The sequence below is a fragment of the Choristoneura fumiferana genome, chromosome 13 (genome assembly GCF_025370935.1).
Source record: "Choristoneura fumiferana chromosome 13, NRCan_CFum_1, whole genome shotgun sequence".
In the NCBI taxonomy this organism is placed as follows: domain Eukaryota; kingdom Metazoa; phylum Arthropoda; class Insecta; order Lepidoptera; family Tortricidae; genus Choristoneura; species Choristoneura fumiferana.
The window spans coordinates 3,987,573-4,008,086 of record NC_133484.1 but is presented as its reverse complement, the minus strand read 5'-3'; the positions used below and the strand labels follow the sequence as shown (position 1 = coordinate 4,008,086).

At 36.1% G+C, this 20,514-nt stretch overlaps 1 protein-coding gene across 1 annotated transcript; it reads left to right on the top strand.

Moving 5' to 3' along the window:
• Positions 1–7,019: 7,019 nt before the first annotated feature.
• Positions 7,020–19,950, top strand: LOC141434457 (PDF receptor-like). Its single transcript, XM_074096876.1, has 7 exons — positions 7,020–7,224; positions 8,167–8,321; positions 8,443–8,546; positions 8,937–9,102; positions 12,580–12,809; positions 14,761–14,830; positions 19,855–19,950. The coding sequence occupies exons 1-7, from the start codon at positions 7,020–7,022 to the stop codon at positions 19,948–19,950; spliced, it is 1,026 nt and encodes a 341-aa protein (XP_073952977.1).
• The last annotated feature ends 564 nt before the right edge of the window (positions 19,951–20,514 follow it).

Here is a 20,514-nt window from a genome sequence, read left to right as displayed (position 1 = left end):
ACTGTAACGTTGCCAAAACGTCGAGGTAAATATTACTAGTGTAATAATAGCGTGATAAGTCCGTTTGTGGTATTTTGACTATGAGTGAGAATCACGAAAGTTTAAAACGTTTAAATCAACCCTGAAGTTGAATTTACCTTTTGCTATCCCGCGGGAATTTTACGTTTTCCCGGAGAAAAGTAGCGTATGCCAATCAGGGATAATGTAGCTCCCAATTGGTAAAATATCTTTTTTAAATCAACCCCAATGGAATTTACTTATTTTGATCCTGCGGGAATTTTGCATTCTTCCGTAGAAAAGCAGCCTATATCAATCAGAGATACTGCACATTACTATTAGTGAAAGAATTTTTTAAATCAGCTCTGTATTTGGATTGTCTTACTTCTATTCCCCGGGAATTTTGCATTTTCCCGAAGAATCTATACTCTAATGAGGAATAGTGTAGCTTTCTATTGGTGAAATAATTTTTAAAATCGGCTCAATAGTTTCAGAGATTCGACTAAAAAAAAAAACGAAAAAAGTTTAGATATTTCCCTATCCTTCCTTAGTGCATCTCTACAACACTCGAGGTACATGTATGCCAAATTTCAAGTCTTTAGCACCAGTAGTTTAGGCTGTGCGTTGTCTGTCAGTCAGTCAGTCACGACGGTACTGTTTTATAGGTATCATCATCCAAGCCTATATACGTCCCACTGCAGGGCACAGGCCTCCTCTCGGAATGAGAGGGCTTGGGCAGTAGTTCCCACGCGGGCCCAGTGCGTATTGGGAACTTCACACTTTTCTTATAGGTATAGATAGAAGATAATATAATTTACTAGCTTTTGCCCGTGTCTTCGCCCGCGTGGAATTCGGTTATCGCGCGCTGTTCCCTGGGCAGCTGTGCATTTTCCCGAGATAAAAAGTAGCCTATGTCAATATACCGGTAAGGTATACCGTAGGCGACAGGCTAGTAACCTGTCGATATTGTATCGTTTTTGTCAAACTTAAAACCTAAAATTGCTAAAAGTGGCTCCGAAGCGGTAACGTTTCGTGTACTCTGCCTACCCCATTTGGGATACAGGCGTGATGTTTGTGTGTGTGTGTGTGTGTGTGTGCAAACGTCACTCACGTCCATTTAGATCTTGTGCCACACTGTACCTACTACATATCTTAATAATGAAGTCATATTTTTTCATAAAATACAGCCGGTAGATGTCTCAACATAGAATCTCATTATGTTGTGTTGCCATATCATGCCAAGTTGCCCTCAGTGATACCGTACGTCATCACGCCTTAAAAAAACATTATCGTGCATTATGGTTTTATTTTGTTTTTGCCTCAAAGATCACAATGGAAATGAATGAAGATGCCATTTTTTTGTACCGCTAGAAATGCGTCAAATTTCTTTTCACAAGTTAGGTTACTGACTGACACACATGCATCAGGACACTACACACTTTGACATAATAATCTAAATCAAATAAAAGAATCAAAAAAACGAAAAAGCTTTATTTTTTTTTAGTTTAAGAACATGCAATTTAGAATTAAAATTTTCTAAAATATGATAGTTGTAATAAATCTTTTAATTGCTTAAGTTATAGCGTGAGTTAATATCGATAATAACAAATATGTATAATAGAATAACATCTTTCAATGCTTCGGAATAAGCCTGTTTTGAGTAATACTCCAAACTTCGTGGCCAAACGGTTGGTTTGTGGAAATTTTGTAAATTTGCAAGACAAAATACATAAACCGCCTGATATTACATTTTATTTTAGGATGGGACGATTCTTTGTATAAATTAACAAGAGGCACTGAGATATTGCATTGTTTGATAAATTGTATCACTTATCTTTATTATTCTTAAAACGTCTATGAAATATCGCAAAATCTTACTAATGTTACATTATATTTCAGGTAAAATATCTGGACAGGTTTGGCTTAAATTTCGTGTCTACATAGCTGGATATTGAGGACAAAATACACGGTACTTTTATTCGGGTACGTATTATAATGTAGAAATTTAAAATACATATCGGTTGAAATACATACAGTTAAAATACCGAAAATTGAAAAATATAATGGTTAAAATAAATATTAATCAAAATTCATAAAGCACGTTTTTCATACTGGTCATAATTAAAATGACTAAGTTCACAATGTATATGTTCAGAACATATACAATCAGAATATATAATAGTTGAAAGAAATTTCATCATCTCCAGTCTATTCACGTTGTTTTTACATGTTAAATTCTGAAAAATTAAGGACTGTAAGACAAGTTGACTGTAAGATCCGCCTCGCGGAGCTCCTATTCAGGGTAGTTAAGGCGCTTCGCGCCTGGACAAAACTCTAACCTAACCTAACCTATAAGATAACGACTGATCGGAATCGGTATTGTCTAACAAGACCTTGCATTTTAAACTAAAGTCTGATCATTAATTGAATAGAAACTTTAGGTGCGACGACGAGCGTAGCGAGTTAGGTTCAATTATGACCAAAACAAGCACGAGCCGAGCGAGCGAAGCGAGCATGCCGCGGCAGCGGCCGGCGAGTGCCAGAATCTTAATATATGCATTTTTCTTTGTGAAAATTCAGTGTCTAGTATGTATTTCAACCATTATAGAAAACATACTGTATAATTTTGAACGTATACATTATGAAAATATGCTTTTTGTGACTAAGAACCATTATGCGTTGTAACTATATATTTTGACCACTTTCAAGCTTATGCGTTTAGAACTTATGTTAAATAACTTTATATATTTTGAATCATTATATTTTATAATTTCCGGTATTTCAATTGTATGTATTTCAACCGATATGTATTTTAAATTTATACACATTATAATACGTACCCCTTTTATTCCGATATTCTCACAGCGTAAAACTATTCGGTCTTTGGTAGTTGCAATTGAAATTTTCGGGATTTTACAGAAATTCCCCTTGGAAATTTCCAAATTAATATCGTGGTCTTTCATTGAGTTGTGTGTGAATAACTGTACAAATTCAGACTCGAAAACCAGTGCTAAAATTCAAAAAATTTTCCCTATTCTAATTCAAATTCAATCATTTATTCAGTAAATAGCCGCAATGGGCACTTTTACACGTCATTTTTTTAATACCAGCACTTTCGGAAAGACCATCATTGCCAAGAAGAATGCGCCGCATGAAGCTTGGCAGTCATTTTTTTCAAAATAAAATAAGTACAAATAAAATACTTAAAAACTACAGTAAGTATACAATTAAAGAAAAAATTACAAAATAATAATAACAATAATACACGGATGTTATGGGGTCCCTTAGTTACAAAACTATCCCGTGGAAATATCAGATAAAAAGTAGCGTATGGTGTTATTCCAGACGTCCGGCTATTACCTACATACCAAATTTCATGCCTCTAAGCCCAGCGGTTGTTTTTCAAGATTTTATCCCTATCCGTGGGAATATCGCGAATAAAAAGTAGCCTATGTGTTATTCCAGAGCGTCCAGCTTACCTACATACCAAATTTCATGGCTCTAAGCCCAGTGGTTTTATTTTCGAGATTTTATCCTAGTTATCCCGTGGAATATCGGGTCAAAAAAGTCACTTAAAATTTATTCCAGATGTCCAGTTACTGGCGTACCAAATTTCATGACTCTAAGCCCAGCGGTTATTATTTCGAGATTTTATCCCTATCCCGTGGGAATATCGGAATAAATAGTAGCCTTGTGTTATTGCAGAGGTCCAGCTACCTACATACCAAATTTCATGCTCTAAAGCCAGGTGGTTGTTTATTTCGAGATTTTATCCCTAGTTATCCCGTAAGAATATTCGGGTCAAAAAGTCACTTAAGTGTTTTCCAGATGTCCAGTTACCACATACCAAATTTCATGACTCTAAGCCAGCGGTNCCAACCATGCAAATTTCATGACTCTAACTACAGCGGTTGTTATTTCAAATTTCTATCCCCTATCCCGTAAGATAATCAGGATAAAAGGAGCCTATGTGTTATTCCAATGTCCAGCTATGTACATACCAAATTTTCATGTCTCTAAGCCTAGCGGGTATTAATTCGAGATTTTTATTCCTATCCCGTGGGAATATCGGGATAAAAAGTATTCAATATCCAAGTTGTTTTATCCAGGTTATAAACTATTTTTTTACCAAATTTCATCCAAATCTGCGTAGCCGTTTCAGCGTGAAGAAGTAACAAACATACTCACTCACAAACTCACTCACTTACAAACTTTCAAATTTATTTATCATTAGGATTATATATTTTATAGGTACCTACTAATTTCAAGTCGATGCCATTAACTGTTGAAGAGTTCCGTCCTGCGGAGACGATGCTAGCCGGACTACCAGGATGCCACTACCAGATTATTGTATTGTCACTCAATTTACATAAAGTATGCCAAATTTCAAGACAATCCGGCTACTGGAAGTTGGTTGAATTTAACTTGCAAGGTTTGAACCACACATACATACATACATACATACATACATACATACATTGCAAGTTAAATAAAGCTTGCAAAAATCTTACTGAATGTGTGAATGTGTGTGTGTGTGTGTGTGTGATTCGATGACAGACAGCGCACCACCTATAACTAGCTACTGGCTGGAATCAATACTAATAAGTATACAAAATGTAACAAGATTTTGTATTTTTGTTTGCTGACTGCACATTTTGTTTCGCTGACTGAACCTACTTACATTGTCATCCAAACTGGGTACGTCTCTGTACCACGTTTCAAATCGATACCACTAAATGTTGAACCACTAAATTTAATAAGGTTTGGTAAAATTTCATTTTTAATCCAGTTTTTTTTTTGATAACTGTCCTTTTTGTTGACAGTACTTGCATTGTCACACAAAAAACATTTGCATACCAAATTTCAAGTCGATGCTATTAACCGTTGAAGAGTTCCGTCCTGCGGAGACGATCCTGGTCGGACTACCAGGATGTCACTACCAGATTATTGTATTGTCACGCAAATTACATAATCATTCCAAATTTCAAGTCAATCTGACTACTGGAAGTTGGTCAAATTATACTTGCAAGATTTGACTACAGACAGACAGACAGATAGACAGACAACGGGACAGGTGAAACTAAATAAAAGCTTGTAAAAAGCTTGTTATAAAAAAATACACACTTCATCCGAAAATCCTATACCTATAATGTTAATTGCTATGATCATGGTTTACCGGTATTATAAAAATCTTACAAAGCGTAGGTACACTTTTAGTAAAAAAACACTCAATTTTATAGTATTAAAAAATGTGTTGACTATACCTGTGTCAGATTTCACAGCATATCCTATGCTGTAAGGATTATATTGTAGTCCTTTTAGCGCCTTAGATATTTCCGTCCTCCAGACAATAAACTTGTTTGTTTTTTGGAAAACTGTGGCTCTGTCCATTGGAGGTCAATTTTGCCATTGTCCTGTAGGTTTTACCGTTGTACGGTAAAAAAAATCTAGGAAACGAAATATGAGACAGCGCGATTCTTCTACATTAAAATTATTGAACTGAAGACGACAATAAATTTAAAAATTACTGACATACAAATAAATGTGACTAGTGGTGATAGTCTGGATGACATTTCCATGACATTATATTTTTAATTATCTAACCAGCCAGTACTTCATTCTAAGTTTCTTTAAAACCTCTTTCATTCAGCCTATTTTGTTATGATTGCTAGACGAATATTACAACCGATATAACCTAATGCTTTCGTTGTTAGTGTCTTTTTTAGCGACTTTTTTTCTTTTTTAGTACAATTTTTTTTAGGGAACGTGCCAACGGAACCCTATTGGTGAGACTCCGCTGTCTGTCTGTCCGTCCATCTGTTACATCCCAGCCTCCTCTCAGAACAAGAGGGCTTGGGCCATAGTTCCACGCGGGCCCAGTGCGGATTGGGAACTTCACTTCACACGCTTTTGCAGGTGGTAGGACCTTGTGCAAGGTCCGCCCGGATTGCTACCACCACCTTGCTCGCTAATCCTGCCGTGAAGCAGCAGTGCTTGCACTGTTGTGTTTCGGCGTGGAGAGTAAGACAGCCGGTGAAATTACTGGCACTTGAGGTATCCCATCTTAGGCCTCTAGGTTGGCAACGCATCTGCAATGCCCCTGGTTTGCAAATGTTTATGGGCGGTGGTGATCGCTTACCATCAGGAGACCCACATGCTCGTTTGCCATCCAGTCGTATAAAAAAAACGCACCATTGAATTGCTTCGCAGGTTGTGCAGGTTTCCTCACGAAAGCAGTGCAGGGTTCCGACTGTTACAGGGCTCTATCTCTTGAGTCGTAATAGTCAGACACTTGAAATTTTCACAGATTATGTATTACAAATACTAAAAAACAGAATAAAATAATGATTTAAAGGGGGCTCCCATATACCAAGGAATTCCAAAAAATATATTACTTATATGACCGCGGCATGGCGCTAGCGTCTACGCAAAATGTATGCAAAATATTTAGTTACATTTTACAACACGTGTGATATTTTGCCCGAGAACTATGAAAGTTTATCTAAGTTCAGGACTGCCAATGAAAGTAAATAACGCTAGGCTAGGTATTTTATCCTACCACCCGGTTTTTACTTACATACAGCCAAACCATTCAAATTTTGACCCGCTAAGTGATATTGTAACAAACAAATTACACTACGCTTTTGTTGCGATACGCCATTATTTTACAAGCTTTTTATTAATTAATAATAAGTATAGAACATTCTTGTGTTGTTGACCCAAATGGTGGAACCAATGCAGATGTCGAAGCGCGCATAAACAGGGCTCGTGCCGCATATGCACAACTCAAACCGGTCTGGACGTCCCACGTAATAGCACGGCGCACAAAAATCAGAGTTTTCAACTCAAATGTCAAATCGGTTCTCCTGTACGGGTGTGAGACCTGGCTCGTCAAGAAAGCAATCACCAGTAAACTCCAGGTTTTAGTGAACAAGTGTTTGCGTCGCATATTAGGAGTTTATTGGCCACGAACCATTACAAACACTAGACTGTGGGAGTTGACGAGCCAGAAGCCAATTGATATGGAGATCCTATTGAGGAAGTGGCGCTGGATCGGACACGTGTTGCGGAGAACCGATGCTCATCTCGCCAAGCAAGCGCTGGAGTGGCAAGCTGCTGGTAGTAGGAGGCCAGGCCGACCCCGAATCACCTGGAGACGATCGGTTGAGAAGGAGATCTCCCTAATTGGGTACCATTGGCGAGACCTAGAAGCCACAGCACAGGACCGTGACGCATGGAAGTCCCTACTGCGAGCCCTATGTCCCTGCTGAGGGACTACAGGAATTCATCATCATCATCATCATAGAACATTCTTGAAGGCATCTAGTGGTTCAAGCAAGTTTTCATGTGGTAGAGCCTTACTGTAACCACTTGCTGACTGCAGTACAAATGGGCCGGCTCGACCGGAGTAGTACCAACCTCCATCTGAATACCGGCGTGAAATAGTACCTTTGCCCAACTCCCCTCCCCCCTTTTATCCTGCCCCCATACCGCCCAATTTAGCCCCCCCCCCCTCCTCCCTTTTAGGCCGGCAACGCACCCGCAGTCCTAATAATGCTGTAGGTGACCAAGGGCGGCGGTGATCACTTACCATTAGGTGACCCGCATGCTAGTTTGCCAGCTATTTGATAAAAAGAGTAGATTGATGACCTCAAGAAAAAACATTACTTTCTTTGGTTTGACCTGACTTAAAAATACTGAATTTCATGGTTAATTGCACTTTATCGAAATGCTATTACTTATTCTTTGTAAATAAACATAAAAAAGTAAAAAAAAAAGATAAAGAATCATTATGCGTCATCGAGTTTCGAACTCCTTCTCTTACTACATACTTCTAAGAATTGGTACCACTGAGCCAAACTAGGTGGTCACGTGACCGCCCGAAATAGTCAATACCTTTTTACAACAGATTATATTTGACATTAGCTACTCACACCACAGTAAAATGGATCAAAATTTACTGCATCATACTGAAATTTAGGTATTATAGATCCTCTCCATTTTGTGATTTGCGACAACAATATGCCCATAACTAACTATCCTCAAAAAATCGCGTCGAAATAACGTCTGTGGAAGAAATATTGATGTACCAAAGTTTGTATGGAAGACGACGCACCTTAAGTAAAGACAACAAATGGCAAACAAGTAAAACACTTGCGTCTAAATTAGATTTTGCGTACCGCCGGTGCGGCGCTAGCGGTCTTTGGCTAGGCCGGCGGCCGGGAGAAGCCAGCGCGCTGGGCTGGACCAACTACACCCCCTGCTTTCCGCCGGAGGTCCAAACACTCTTCGTACAAGTTTATGACGACGAACGTGATGCTCAGGTAGAGTAACGTGTACAATCTGATATCAAATATTATATGAGTTTATTTTTTTACGGGCAATTACAGCGCCCATTTGCCGGTAAAGTGCATATTTTTCAGTAATAAAACTTTTATTTTACAGCTTAAATTCGAAATAGCCCAGAGTACTAGATACATGGAAATAGCAGGGTTTAGTATATCGCTCGTCGCGCTTATTGTGTCCCTAATTATTTTTTCGTATTACAGGTGAGTAGTATAAAATAATTATGTAGTAAATCTATTATTAGCATTGTAGTACTTAATAATACATAACTACAATGAAATACTAACTAATACATAACTATGTATTCTACTAATTGATTCGGAAATTTGATTCCCAGAAAGTATTACTTAAACAGTATAAGAAGAGTCAGCTCTCTTATATTATTTTCAGGCTCGATAGGTACAGAAATACTTTGGTCAAATTAAATACATCTCATTTTTTTTTTACTAATTAAAGAGAAATTATATTGACCCAAAAAAACAGATAATAGCTGATAAATTCGTTTTTTTATATTAATAAATTATTGAGTAAATTATAGTACTTATAGTAATGTTTCCCAAGTAAATGTGTGATACATAATACTTTGCTCGTAGATCCTTACGCAACAACCGCACCAGGATCCACAAGAGTTTATTCAGTGCTATGGTGCTTCAAGTACTGATCCGTTTGACTGTGTACATCGACCAGGCACTCGTGCGCAGCTGGCTTGGTGACCGCTCCACCTCTGAGAACGTCACTTTAAGAGGCATCGACAATATGGTAAGAGTTTAACGACTGGAAAACGTCAAAATAAGCGAAAAAAACAACTGCTCTCGGTGCTTTCTTCTTTCATTTCTGCTAAATAAGTGCGTGACTTCAAAATCTTATCTGAAAGATTCTGTAGGTACAATAAATCGGTGGGTCCTACGTATAAGGGCCTAAGTGTAAAATCCTTACTTTACAGGACGGCCTTCCAAAGTCAAAAACTGTCGTAACTCAGAGATGGTGTATCCGAGACTTCTAAAATTTGGCACACTAGCAAATAGTACCCTGTCCTTCAATCGCAACGAATAAATTGTACTAAAATATTTTTTCATTAAAAGTTATTGTACATACGCTCATATACGTGAATTTCCGGGAAATATACTTGTGTTCAAAAATACAGTAAAAAGATCTATGTGGTTCTTTGTCTTAACTTTAGAATCTTTGGTAAAAAATACGTTACCCAAGATACTTGGACCAATTTAAAAAAAAGTAATACAATCACATTACGATGTAGTATCGGGGTAGCGGCGTTCCGCTTGACGTACAAGGACCTAAATGGCAGTTATGCCCACAGATTTAAAAAAAACTGCTCCGGGATTTACCGCGTAAAAGTATCAAACGTACGTTTAGCCTTGGTTTAGCCCTTTTACGTTAAAATTGTATCTAGTTCGGCCATTTTACGTCAATGAAAACACGAAAAATAATTAAATAACAGTATTTTTTAATCCACTATCTAAATATATATATACAGTTTATAGATACCTATAACGCACAAAACTCAAAATTGAAAATAAAACACTGGTCCTTATACATAGGACCCATCGAAATGTAGGAAATAAAAATAATAGTAGATTGTTCAACAAGGGAGGAAACGAACCAATATCCCTCGAGCTAACTTTAATATTTGGAGTGTGACATTGGTGTTTTTCCCGAGTTAAACACTGTTTTTCATTTCGACTACAAGGAAAGTAAAAAAAAACCTATATACATTATTTAAGTTAATGAGAAAAAATGTAATCGAATAAAAAAAACTAAAATGAATATAAAAAAAATTGTAAGATTCATGACAAGACATTGTCACTTTTTTTAAGCATAGGTCGAAGGTCAACAATTGACTTTATTGTTAAGCAATAAATTATTTAAGAAAATTTTAAATGTTCAAAACAATTATAAAAGACAAACAGTAGATTAAATAGGAATTTTACTTAGTCAATTTATTTCTAAAATTAGTAAGTTGTGTTCCATTGACATCAAATTATTTATTACTTTTATTTTTTTATTTAAATCTATACCCTTGGGAAGAAAGTATAGTTTTCTTCTCTGTTGTTAGATATGATTTGCCTCACTTTCCGAGTATGAGAGATGAAAAACACTTATACGCGCACCATAAGCCTAACTACGTTCGAATCCTTACCCATTACATCATCAAAAGAGCATTGTTTTTTTACTGTAAGGATAGAGATATACCTTAAATGCCTAAAAAATTCAAATATAAATGTGCTAGAACACGTGACTTGTGTATTGAAAAAAGTTTGAAGAGCACTTAGTGAATCGGTGGATTCTTGCTGAGTTCTATTTGCCGGTTTCCAGCGACAAGAACTTGGACAAGTTCCGAGGCTAGCATAACTCGAAGTGAAGAGATTTGACTTGTGGACAGAACCAATATCCGAAATGTATTCGCTCGAGCGACGGCTTTTTCGTATACAATAGCTGCTGATTCGCCATAACCGTGCCAAAACTACAGATATTTGCTTTGGCGACTGTAGCGGTAAATTTTGTGCTGTTGCGAATTATCTTAGCGAAAATGTTTGCTGTGTTACATTTTATTTCGGTAAAGTGGGCACTCAGGGAATATTTAATTACCGGGTATTCTTTGGAACTTGTACGAGGAATAGTTTACATTATCACTATCAGGGGGCCTACCATGATCATTTCATAAACGATCCAAACGCAGAGCAGTTCAATTTAGGCACCTAAACTGAATCGTCGAAATTTACAAGTGAATGAAAGACCGATATTGTCTCTGGTCCGAAACTGAAACGCTAAGTCGCGAAAGGGATGCCGCTATATGCAAACCAAATTTTGTATACTAAAACCTCTTTATTTCCTTTGGAAAACCCAAGGAAAACCATAACTCTATGTCATTCCGTGTTCTTAGCAACCGTTGTGTTGATTACAAATAAAATGTTACGCTGTCTCTAATCCACGAGTCTCTTTTCTCACTGAAAAATTAGTTTTATCAACGAGGAGTTAAGAAGCACAATGTCGTGAGTACCTATGAAAAGTTATAAAACTTGAATAAAAGTTTAAAAGTTCTTGAAACTTAAAAATATTCCAAGTAAAACACTTAAAATTCCAAAAGAATTGACAGAATGAGTAACTTGTAATGAATCGCTAAATTTGACACTGAAGCGATTCAATTCCCACTCAAGTTAAGCGTCATGGTACGAAAACCGCTTGAAGTGAGTGAATGAATGTCTGTATCGCTGTCGCTGAACCGTGCTTGAACTGAATCGCAAAAGCAACGTCGTGATACGAAATAGCGATGCAGTTCAGTTTAGAGCCTAAACTGAATCATATTAAGAGAGCGTGGTAGGCCCCCTTAAAACATGTTCGAGTAAGTACTTTTACTTATATTCAATTTTTATTTAGATTATTTTACAAAGTTAAACGCATCAGCAATGTCAGCTAACTCACGCCGAAACAAACACAAATAAGCTACTGGTCGAAGAAACGTGTAGTTGAGTTGCTGTCTTTATTCTCCAAATTTTATCACTTTGTAACATTGGGATAGTCTAAGATATCATTATTTTATTTTATTGACAGTAAACACTGGCTGTAATTTAAATTATACCTACTATAAATTATTAAGGGGCTGTTTCACCACCCATTGACTAATTTTATTCGACGGATAAATGTGATGCCGTCTCCGTCTATTCGAACAAAACAAACAGAGACGGCATCACATTTATCCGTCAAATAAATTTAATCCGTGGATGGTGAAACAGGGGTTAAATATAATATGATTCAAAAGGAAATAAATATTATATTAATGACTGATGATTATTTTGTCTGTACCATTAAGTACCTATTTGTTTATATTTTAATTGTTATTTTTCTTTTTCAGTGTATTTAATTGTAATTTGACATTTACACATTCTGTGACTGTAATTTTATTGTTTTAATTAAGTATTGACATATTTTGTCCTGTTGTAGTGGACTAATTTTTATTTTATTTTTATTTTATATTTAATTTTATCGTCTTGACCATGTTTTACCCAGGATTATTATTATTATTATTTTTAAATTTAATTCTATTTTTATTTTGGCTGACTATGTTTTTTTAATTTACCGCTATCATATACATTACTATTATTATTATTTTGTATACAATGTGACGATCCTTTTGTGAATTTCTTATAATTACCTGACATGTATATATTTTTTCATTAGGTAATAAATAAATCTATCTATCTATCTATCTATTTTCAGCCCTACCTTTGCGAAAGCTCATACGTTCTCCTGGAGTATGCGATCACCGTGATGTTTATGTGGATGTTCATCGAAGGGTTGTACTTGCACAACGTAGTCACGGCGAATGCTTTGCGCGAGGGGATCTCTCACGTGGTGTACTATGCCACGGGATGGGGCTTGCCCGTCATTCTTACAGCGTTATGGGCTGTCATGACTGCTTTACATTATAGAACGGAAAGAGTTAAAACGTGAGTAAATAAGAATGTTTATTCATAATTCCCCAGAAAAGTTTAACAGAAAATCTCTCTTACCAGATAGAATTCATCGAATTTGGACCGTTATTGTGATACTTCTCATATCATTATAGTCGTAGGTACCTAAGTACTAACGTAACATATTGTGTACCTAAATAATAGCTAGTAAATATAACCTTTAAACGGTTGTACGTTGTTTTACGGACAACATTTTAATAGAATTTCGTTTAACAGACATTTTTCATCATATTATCGTTTCATAGAATAATCAATACGCAGAACACTTACTTTGAAGAAATTTAAATCATTGTTTTTTGTTACAAATATTTTTTTTTGTTTAGATATTCATATCAAATAATAACAAATCAAATATTAATTATTATCATATTATTTAGTTATTATAAAACTTATTACCAAGAAAAACATGCAATCCGTTTTCTGATGTGGTCGCAGTTCTAACCTAACCTACTTTTCTAGTAGCGAGTCGTTTCTGACGAGGTCACTGTTCTAATCTAATCTAACCTAACCAACTTTTCTGGTAGCGATTTCTAACCTATTCTAATATATTTTATCGAACAAACAATATTTGTTAAAAAATAATTCTACAATTTGATAAATTTTATAAATAATGATTGGAGTGGTTATATGATTCCTTGAAAAGTATAATTGAAAATTGTTGTATTGTATATTATAATTGAAAATTGTTATTGTTTGTTTGTTTGTTTTTCGTCTTGCTTGCTGAGCGTATGGTTGGCCGTGTCAGTTGTCAATTTCATGCACATGACATGCTTGTGTTGGTAGCGCTGACTTTAAACGGTCGCGTTCACAATAGACACGGTCCGGTCGTGCGCGCAGCTTGCAATGACGGCTTCACGGTCCCACCGGAAGACCAGCGCTAGCTCCTGAGCCGGCATTATGCTGAGGTGGGTCCGTTTCGTGAATGGTAACTGCTTTCCTTGTCTGTGTTATTTATTTATGTAATCGTTCAAGTTTGTTACTTTTCCGAATAAATGTATTTTCTTTCTTTCTTTCTTCTTTCTAATTCTATTAAATATGTTTTATTCAAGTATATAGTCATTGAAACAATAATATTCGAAGTAAAAATACGAGGACCAAATATTATATGAAACATTTTCTGCGAAACGAAATTCTATGAAATTTCTGTCTGCGAAAGAAGGGAACATCCCTTAAAACATTAATTTGCTTTTGTAATAAATTAGAAACTAATGTGGATTATAAGAAAATTACCGATCTCATTAATTTTCTGTAGTCGTCGAAAATTTTATTCCAGTGGTAATTTTTTAGTACCTGCCTATTGCACAACTTTTTTACATTGTCGAATGCTACATAGGTACGTATTTTAATGGTTACAATTTGTAAAATCGACCTCCTGGCTACATTTTTTTACTAACAAAGTATCTATCTATTTATCTTTACGTTTAATTTAGCATTTGATGATTTGCAATGACACAAGGATCAATATTTATATTATGCAGACAAACCCGTATGCTATTTTATTCTGATAAAAATGTGCGGGAAATTCTTACCTGCCGTAAAACATATTGTAGGCAGATCTGGAAGAGCAATTCGCCTACATATATTCCAATTATACTCGTATCTATTGGCACTAGGCACTCCTCCGTTAGTGCGACTCAAGGAAGTATGGTATTATTTTACCTACCTAACATATCACATATACACCTGGCAAAGTGATGTTAGGCTTTAGAAGTTTGAACCAGGGAACGTTGCGAGAAAAGATTCATCACTAGCAAAAATCTCTAATATTGTTTTGTTCTATCTTTTTCCTGTGTGCACACGTAGGATACCACAATTTATGTTCTGCCCACGCTAAAAGCCACTTGATGATTGCATCTAGACTAAATAAAAAACTGCGGAACTTTCCTTATGTACCTACTGTACAATAATAATAAATTTATTTTTGCAGTTGTTGGTATGGCTACAACTTCACATCGCTTTATTGGATTGTACAGGGACCGAGATTAGGAGTAATATTGGTATGTTATTTTCGAATCTTATCGATATTGTACTTAGGTTATACAATCTATATTATATTTATAAACAGAAAATAATCTTCTGTTTCGTATGTTTATAATTTTTTTGGGTGTTCGAGGGCAAACAATCTTAGATCGATTGGCTTTATTGGTCGTGCCTCTAGGAATATGAGTGTTTTCGAATACCTATAAGCTGAGCGAAGCTTTTTAATAATACGAAATACTTCTTCCTAATTAAATATCATTAAATAGACGCCCACCCCGGCTTTGCACGGGTAAACCAATGAAAAAAAAGATACTAACTAAATCTACCCTGCAAGCATCTTAAGCCTCATTCACTGATTTTATGTTAGGATTTTTTTTAATTTTTTTTTTACTGTAGCGTAAAAAATTTCAAACATTTTCTTAATACCTACAAATCATCTCCTAACAATTAGAAATAACAAAAATTTATAAAGTAACCAAATAGATGCAGCTGTTCTGAAATGATGCGCGAACATACATCTCCTTAATTAATTTTTATTTTAGTTCAGAATCAATAACAATATTTCGAGTTGGTGATATTCACCATCAACCCGTTTAAGCTATTCGGGTCCGGGTTGCATGGGGGCGCGGCGGGGGTCGTGGGGGTCGCGGGGGTCGCGAGGGCGCCTGCAACTGACGCGGCCTCGCGGCTAGCTCACCACTTTAAGAGTAGGTAGGTACCTACATGATACGATTACAGTGGCTTATTGCCTTTACTAATATAATGGAGGATGTTATAAGTGAATCATATGGCAAACATTGTAAATATAAAAATTACAAGTACTTATACACAAGTTCATAATCTCTTACGTTAAATCCAATACCGTCACTACGAAAAATGTGCTTTTAGTCAGGAGAGCCATGAAATGATTAAAGCAAAATAACTTTAGTGATGGTGAGCAAACTATATATAAATTGTGTGCAATTTTTATTTAATCGCAAATATTGATGATAGTTTTTAAATGTATAACGAGGTAAAATAAAACATTTTCCTTTTGGTTATGTATATTTAATTTAAATTGAAAAAATATATAGTGACAGTCTTCCATTTACTATTTTTCATTTTAATGTTGAAAATGTAATTAGGTCTCCAAGACATAAAGGAAATTGAAAGAATAAACATTACGTTTCAACAAAATCTTCATTCCTAACTCTTATTTAGAAAACAATAAATAATATTTCCCGCAAATCTCAACAAAAAAACAATAAATTTTGTACTTAAAAGTATCTAAACAAAAATATCTAAAATTAGCATTTTCCATACTCCACTTTCGAATAAAAAGCAATTATTTCAAGCAAGAACTAATTAATAAAAAAAATAAAAGATGCCCATGCCTTAAAATTACTCAGTCATTATGACTATTATCAAAAAGGACCATTTAAAAGGGAACTCAAACAAAACCCTCACAGAAATTAACAACAAAAATACAAATCAGAATCAACGTAGGTACAAAAATTAGACATAAAACATTCCTTTAAAGACTGATATCCCTGTAAAACGAATTTACATAATATTGAGTTATTAAAATAAGCATCTACCAAGCTTTTTAAATATTTTTACTTTTTAGTTTTATTTTCGCCATGTCTGTCCATCTGTCTGTCTGTCTGTCCGTCCGCGTCTAAGCTCAGAGACCGTTAGTTAGTACTTGAAAGCAATTTCGCATGATATACATATATATCAGTTACGCCGATAGTGGCAAAATAAAAGAAGTAAAAAAAGTAGGTACACCATGCTACCAGATGTTAGACTAACATCAAGAAAACAAGAAAAAGTAAATTATAAATGGATTACTCGTATTTGGACAGAAACGTAATTCACCGGATTCGCATTTGGCCATTATCGCGATTCGACAGCTCTCATGTCGACAGAATCGCACTTTGCCTGCAACGCATTTGTACAGAAAAGCAAAAGGACAGAGTAGCATCTGGCCATTATCGCGATTCGGCAGATCTCATGTCGACAGAATCGCAATTTGCCTGCAACGCATCTGTACAGAAAAGTAAAAGGACAGAGTAGCATCTGGCCATTATCGCGATTCGGCAGATCTCATGTCGACAGAATCGCAGTTTGCCTGCAACGCATCTGTACAGAAAAGTAAAAGGACAGAGTAGCATCTGGCCATTATCGCGATTCGGTAGATCTCATGTCGACAGAATCGCAGTTTGCCTGCAACGCATTTGTACAGAAAAGTAAAAGGACAGAGTAGCATCTGGCCATTATCGCGATTCGGCAGATCTCATGTCGACAGAATCGCAGTTTGCCTGCAACGCATTTATACAGAAAAGCAGAAGGACAGAGTAGCATCTGGCCATTATCGCGATTCGGCAGATCTCATGTCGACAGAATCGCAATTTGCCTGCAACGCATCTGTACAGAAAAGTAAAAGGACAGAGTAGCATCTGGCCATTATCTCGATTCGGCAGATCTCATGTCGACAGAATCGCAGTTTGCCTGCAACGCATTTGTACAGAAAAGTAAAAGGACAGAGTAGCATCTGGCCATTATCTCGATTCGGTAGATCTCATGTCGACAGAATCGCAGTTTGCCTGCAACGCATTTGTACAGAAAAGTAAAAGGACAGAGTAGCATCTGGCCATTATCGCGATTCGGCAGATCTCATGTCGACAGAATCGCAGTTTGCCTGCAACGCATCTGTACAGAAAAGTAAAAGGACAGAGTAGCATCTGGCCATTATCGCTATTGGGCAGATCAGATCTCATGTCGACAGAATCGCACTTTGCCGCAACGCTTTTGTACGGAAAAGTAAAGGACAGAGTAGCATCATCACTCGTGTTTTAAGGACCCCTATTACGATACAGTTGCATAAAATACTATTATCCAATTACCTGAGACAGATGTGTGCAATGACAAGTGCGTACCGTTTTCGTGAAATGACAGTTTTTTTTTTAAGTTTAGTGACATTTAGGTATATTATTAAATACTTACCGTTAACATCAATTAAATTCAAATAGTACCTACTAATATTATAAATGCGAAAATTTATGAGTATGTATGTGTGTGTATAGTTTGTCTACGCCTTCACTCTAAAATCGCTAGACGGATTTAACTAAAATTTGCGAAAGCTGGTGATTGGAATAATACATAGACCTCGATAAAATATTCGAAATTTCAACTGATAGGTTCAGAACCATGAAATTTAGCACAGTTTTTTTTTGCGACGTTAATCTACAATAATTTTAGGAATTCTCATGGGAATTAAGTAAAATCCCGGAAGTTCAATTCATCTGCTGGATCTACCTAATGGTTTACACGTGGGTAGCCGCGGGCAAACACTAGTAGGTATAACTATAATGAAGAAGAAATTGAGTATTTGAACGTACGTACGTATTTCGTATGTCATAATATCCAGCAACCACAGTGATGCTTAGTCCCGTTTTGTTCGGAAAAAAAGGGAGGACAAAAGTTCCCGAAAGACAAAACACGGACATTCATTGCCCCGTAACGCATAATTGCCATAATTAATTTCAGGTAAGTAATGCAAAATATTCACAAAATTATTCTAATTATAAATAAACCCGCGTAGCTCACCCAAAAACTACGAGATTTGACATTTCGGAGACCTCACGCTACACTAGCGCCTCTAGCGGCGAATTCATACGCGATAGCCCTCATTGTAGTCATATCCATATTACGTATATTGTTCGACATGATTTTGACGTAAATTGCATCTGTCGTCCGCCCACTAAAAGTAAGTAACAAACAGAATTGACAGACATTGAGAAATAAGTACAAAGGTGAACTTATTATTTTTTACAAAAAACCGACCAAGAGCGTGTCGGACACGCCCAAAATAAGGTTCCGTAGTCATTCCGAAATAATTAAGTAATATTTTTCTAAGGATTTCGTATTTTATTCGAAATCTTCCAAGTTAAGGTATATTTTATACCTTAGGCTGCTATTTACTCTTAAACTACTTATAATTGTCAAGCAAACTTAGCCGTTACAGTTTTTCTTGAAAGCTTTATATACTTACTACCATCCTGAATTATTTAAAATTTTTGCACCCACCCGTTTAGATTTAAGAGGGGGGCCGCTCGATTTTTATGAAAATGTTCACTTTAAAGTTGAATATTTCGCAAACAAATCACTGAATCGAAAAATCGTCTTATCAAACCCCTGGTTTTAAAAGACCTATCCAACGATACCCCACACTATAGGGTTGGGTGAGAAAAAAAAATCACCCCCACTTTACGTCTATGGGAAGTATCCTAAAAAAAAATGTTTTAGAATTTTTTATTGTAACTACCATTTTGTCGGTCTGTCTGTCCGTCCGCGGCTTTGCTCAGGGACTATCAATGCTAGAAAGCTGTAATTTTGCACGGATATATACTTATGTAAACTATGCCGACAAAATGGTCCCCCCCTCTAAAATCTAAACGGGTGGGTGGAAAATTTTGAAGAAATTCAGGATGGTAGTAAGTATATCAAACTTTCAAGGAAAACTGTAACGGCCGGTTTTTTGTATAATAAGGAGTATAAATAAACAAACAAAAACCTATCTGGCCACATTTAGAGACACATTCAAACGGACACGGGTTGCATGTCAATTGGCAATACGGTATTTGACAACTCCTGATTTTGCCATATCTTAATATTATTATGAAAATATAGACATACAGATAGTGTTTAGCGAAGAGAAAATTTAAATAGGTTGCAAATTGGATTTATAGTGATTTTTTTAAAAATCTATATACCTGTCTCTTTGTCAAACGTTTTTCTCTATACAGCAAGTATGGCGGTACTGGCGTGTGACGTCGCATGCCAGTATGTCTTTCTCTGTCTAATCTTGAATTTCAAACCTTTATAACTTTTTATTTGTAAATGTAGCTTAAAAATTGATTTTCTATTCAATAACAGGCATTGTGTAGTTTCAATTTATAACAACATATACAAAATAGTCAAATACCGTATTGGGCACCTATTCTGCCTTTTCGTTCCATTGCTTCACAGCTCTACCCGCAAATCAATTATTTTGTTTCAGATCAATTTAGTATTTTTATTGAACATAATGAAGGCACTCATTGCAAAATTAAGGCGCACCCAGAGTACGGAATTAGAAAAAGTCAGGTATGTTTAGATTAGAAAATAAAATACATAAATGATTAGATGTAAGTTGTTAGACCCACGACACTCCTTGACGACGTTTGAGTCTAACAACTGGTAGCATGGTGTACGGTTGTGTCACTCTGAAGATGAGCTCTGGTTGAGTTCGAAACGCGTCAGTGTAGTGTGGTGGTGGTGATAGATGGGTTTGTGTGATTTGTGTGTGTTCTTACAGTGTGGAGGTGGAGGAACTGCATGAACACGCATATTTTGCATAAGCTTAGCTATCGTAAGGTCGCGGGTGAGCAAGGAAATTCTTTTAGTTCATTGATATGGACCTCCGCAAAGTAACGCCTGATTCAATAAATTATTTAATATTTTTATATTATGATAAAAAGATACTTATGTTAACAAATGAATTTCATATCCCGTCATGCTTATCTCGGTTTATGCAGCTGTAATTGAACGATCGTGAGTGGAATATGAAGTTTTCGATTCAGCACACAAAGCACTTCCCCTGCGATCCGCTTTTATTGTCTTCCCTACATTAGGTACCTACATTCATTCTTCACTGACTCCGAATGAAATCACGAGCATT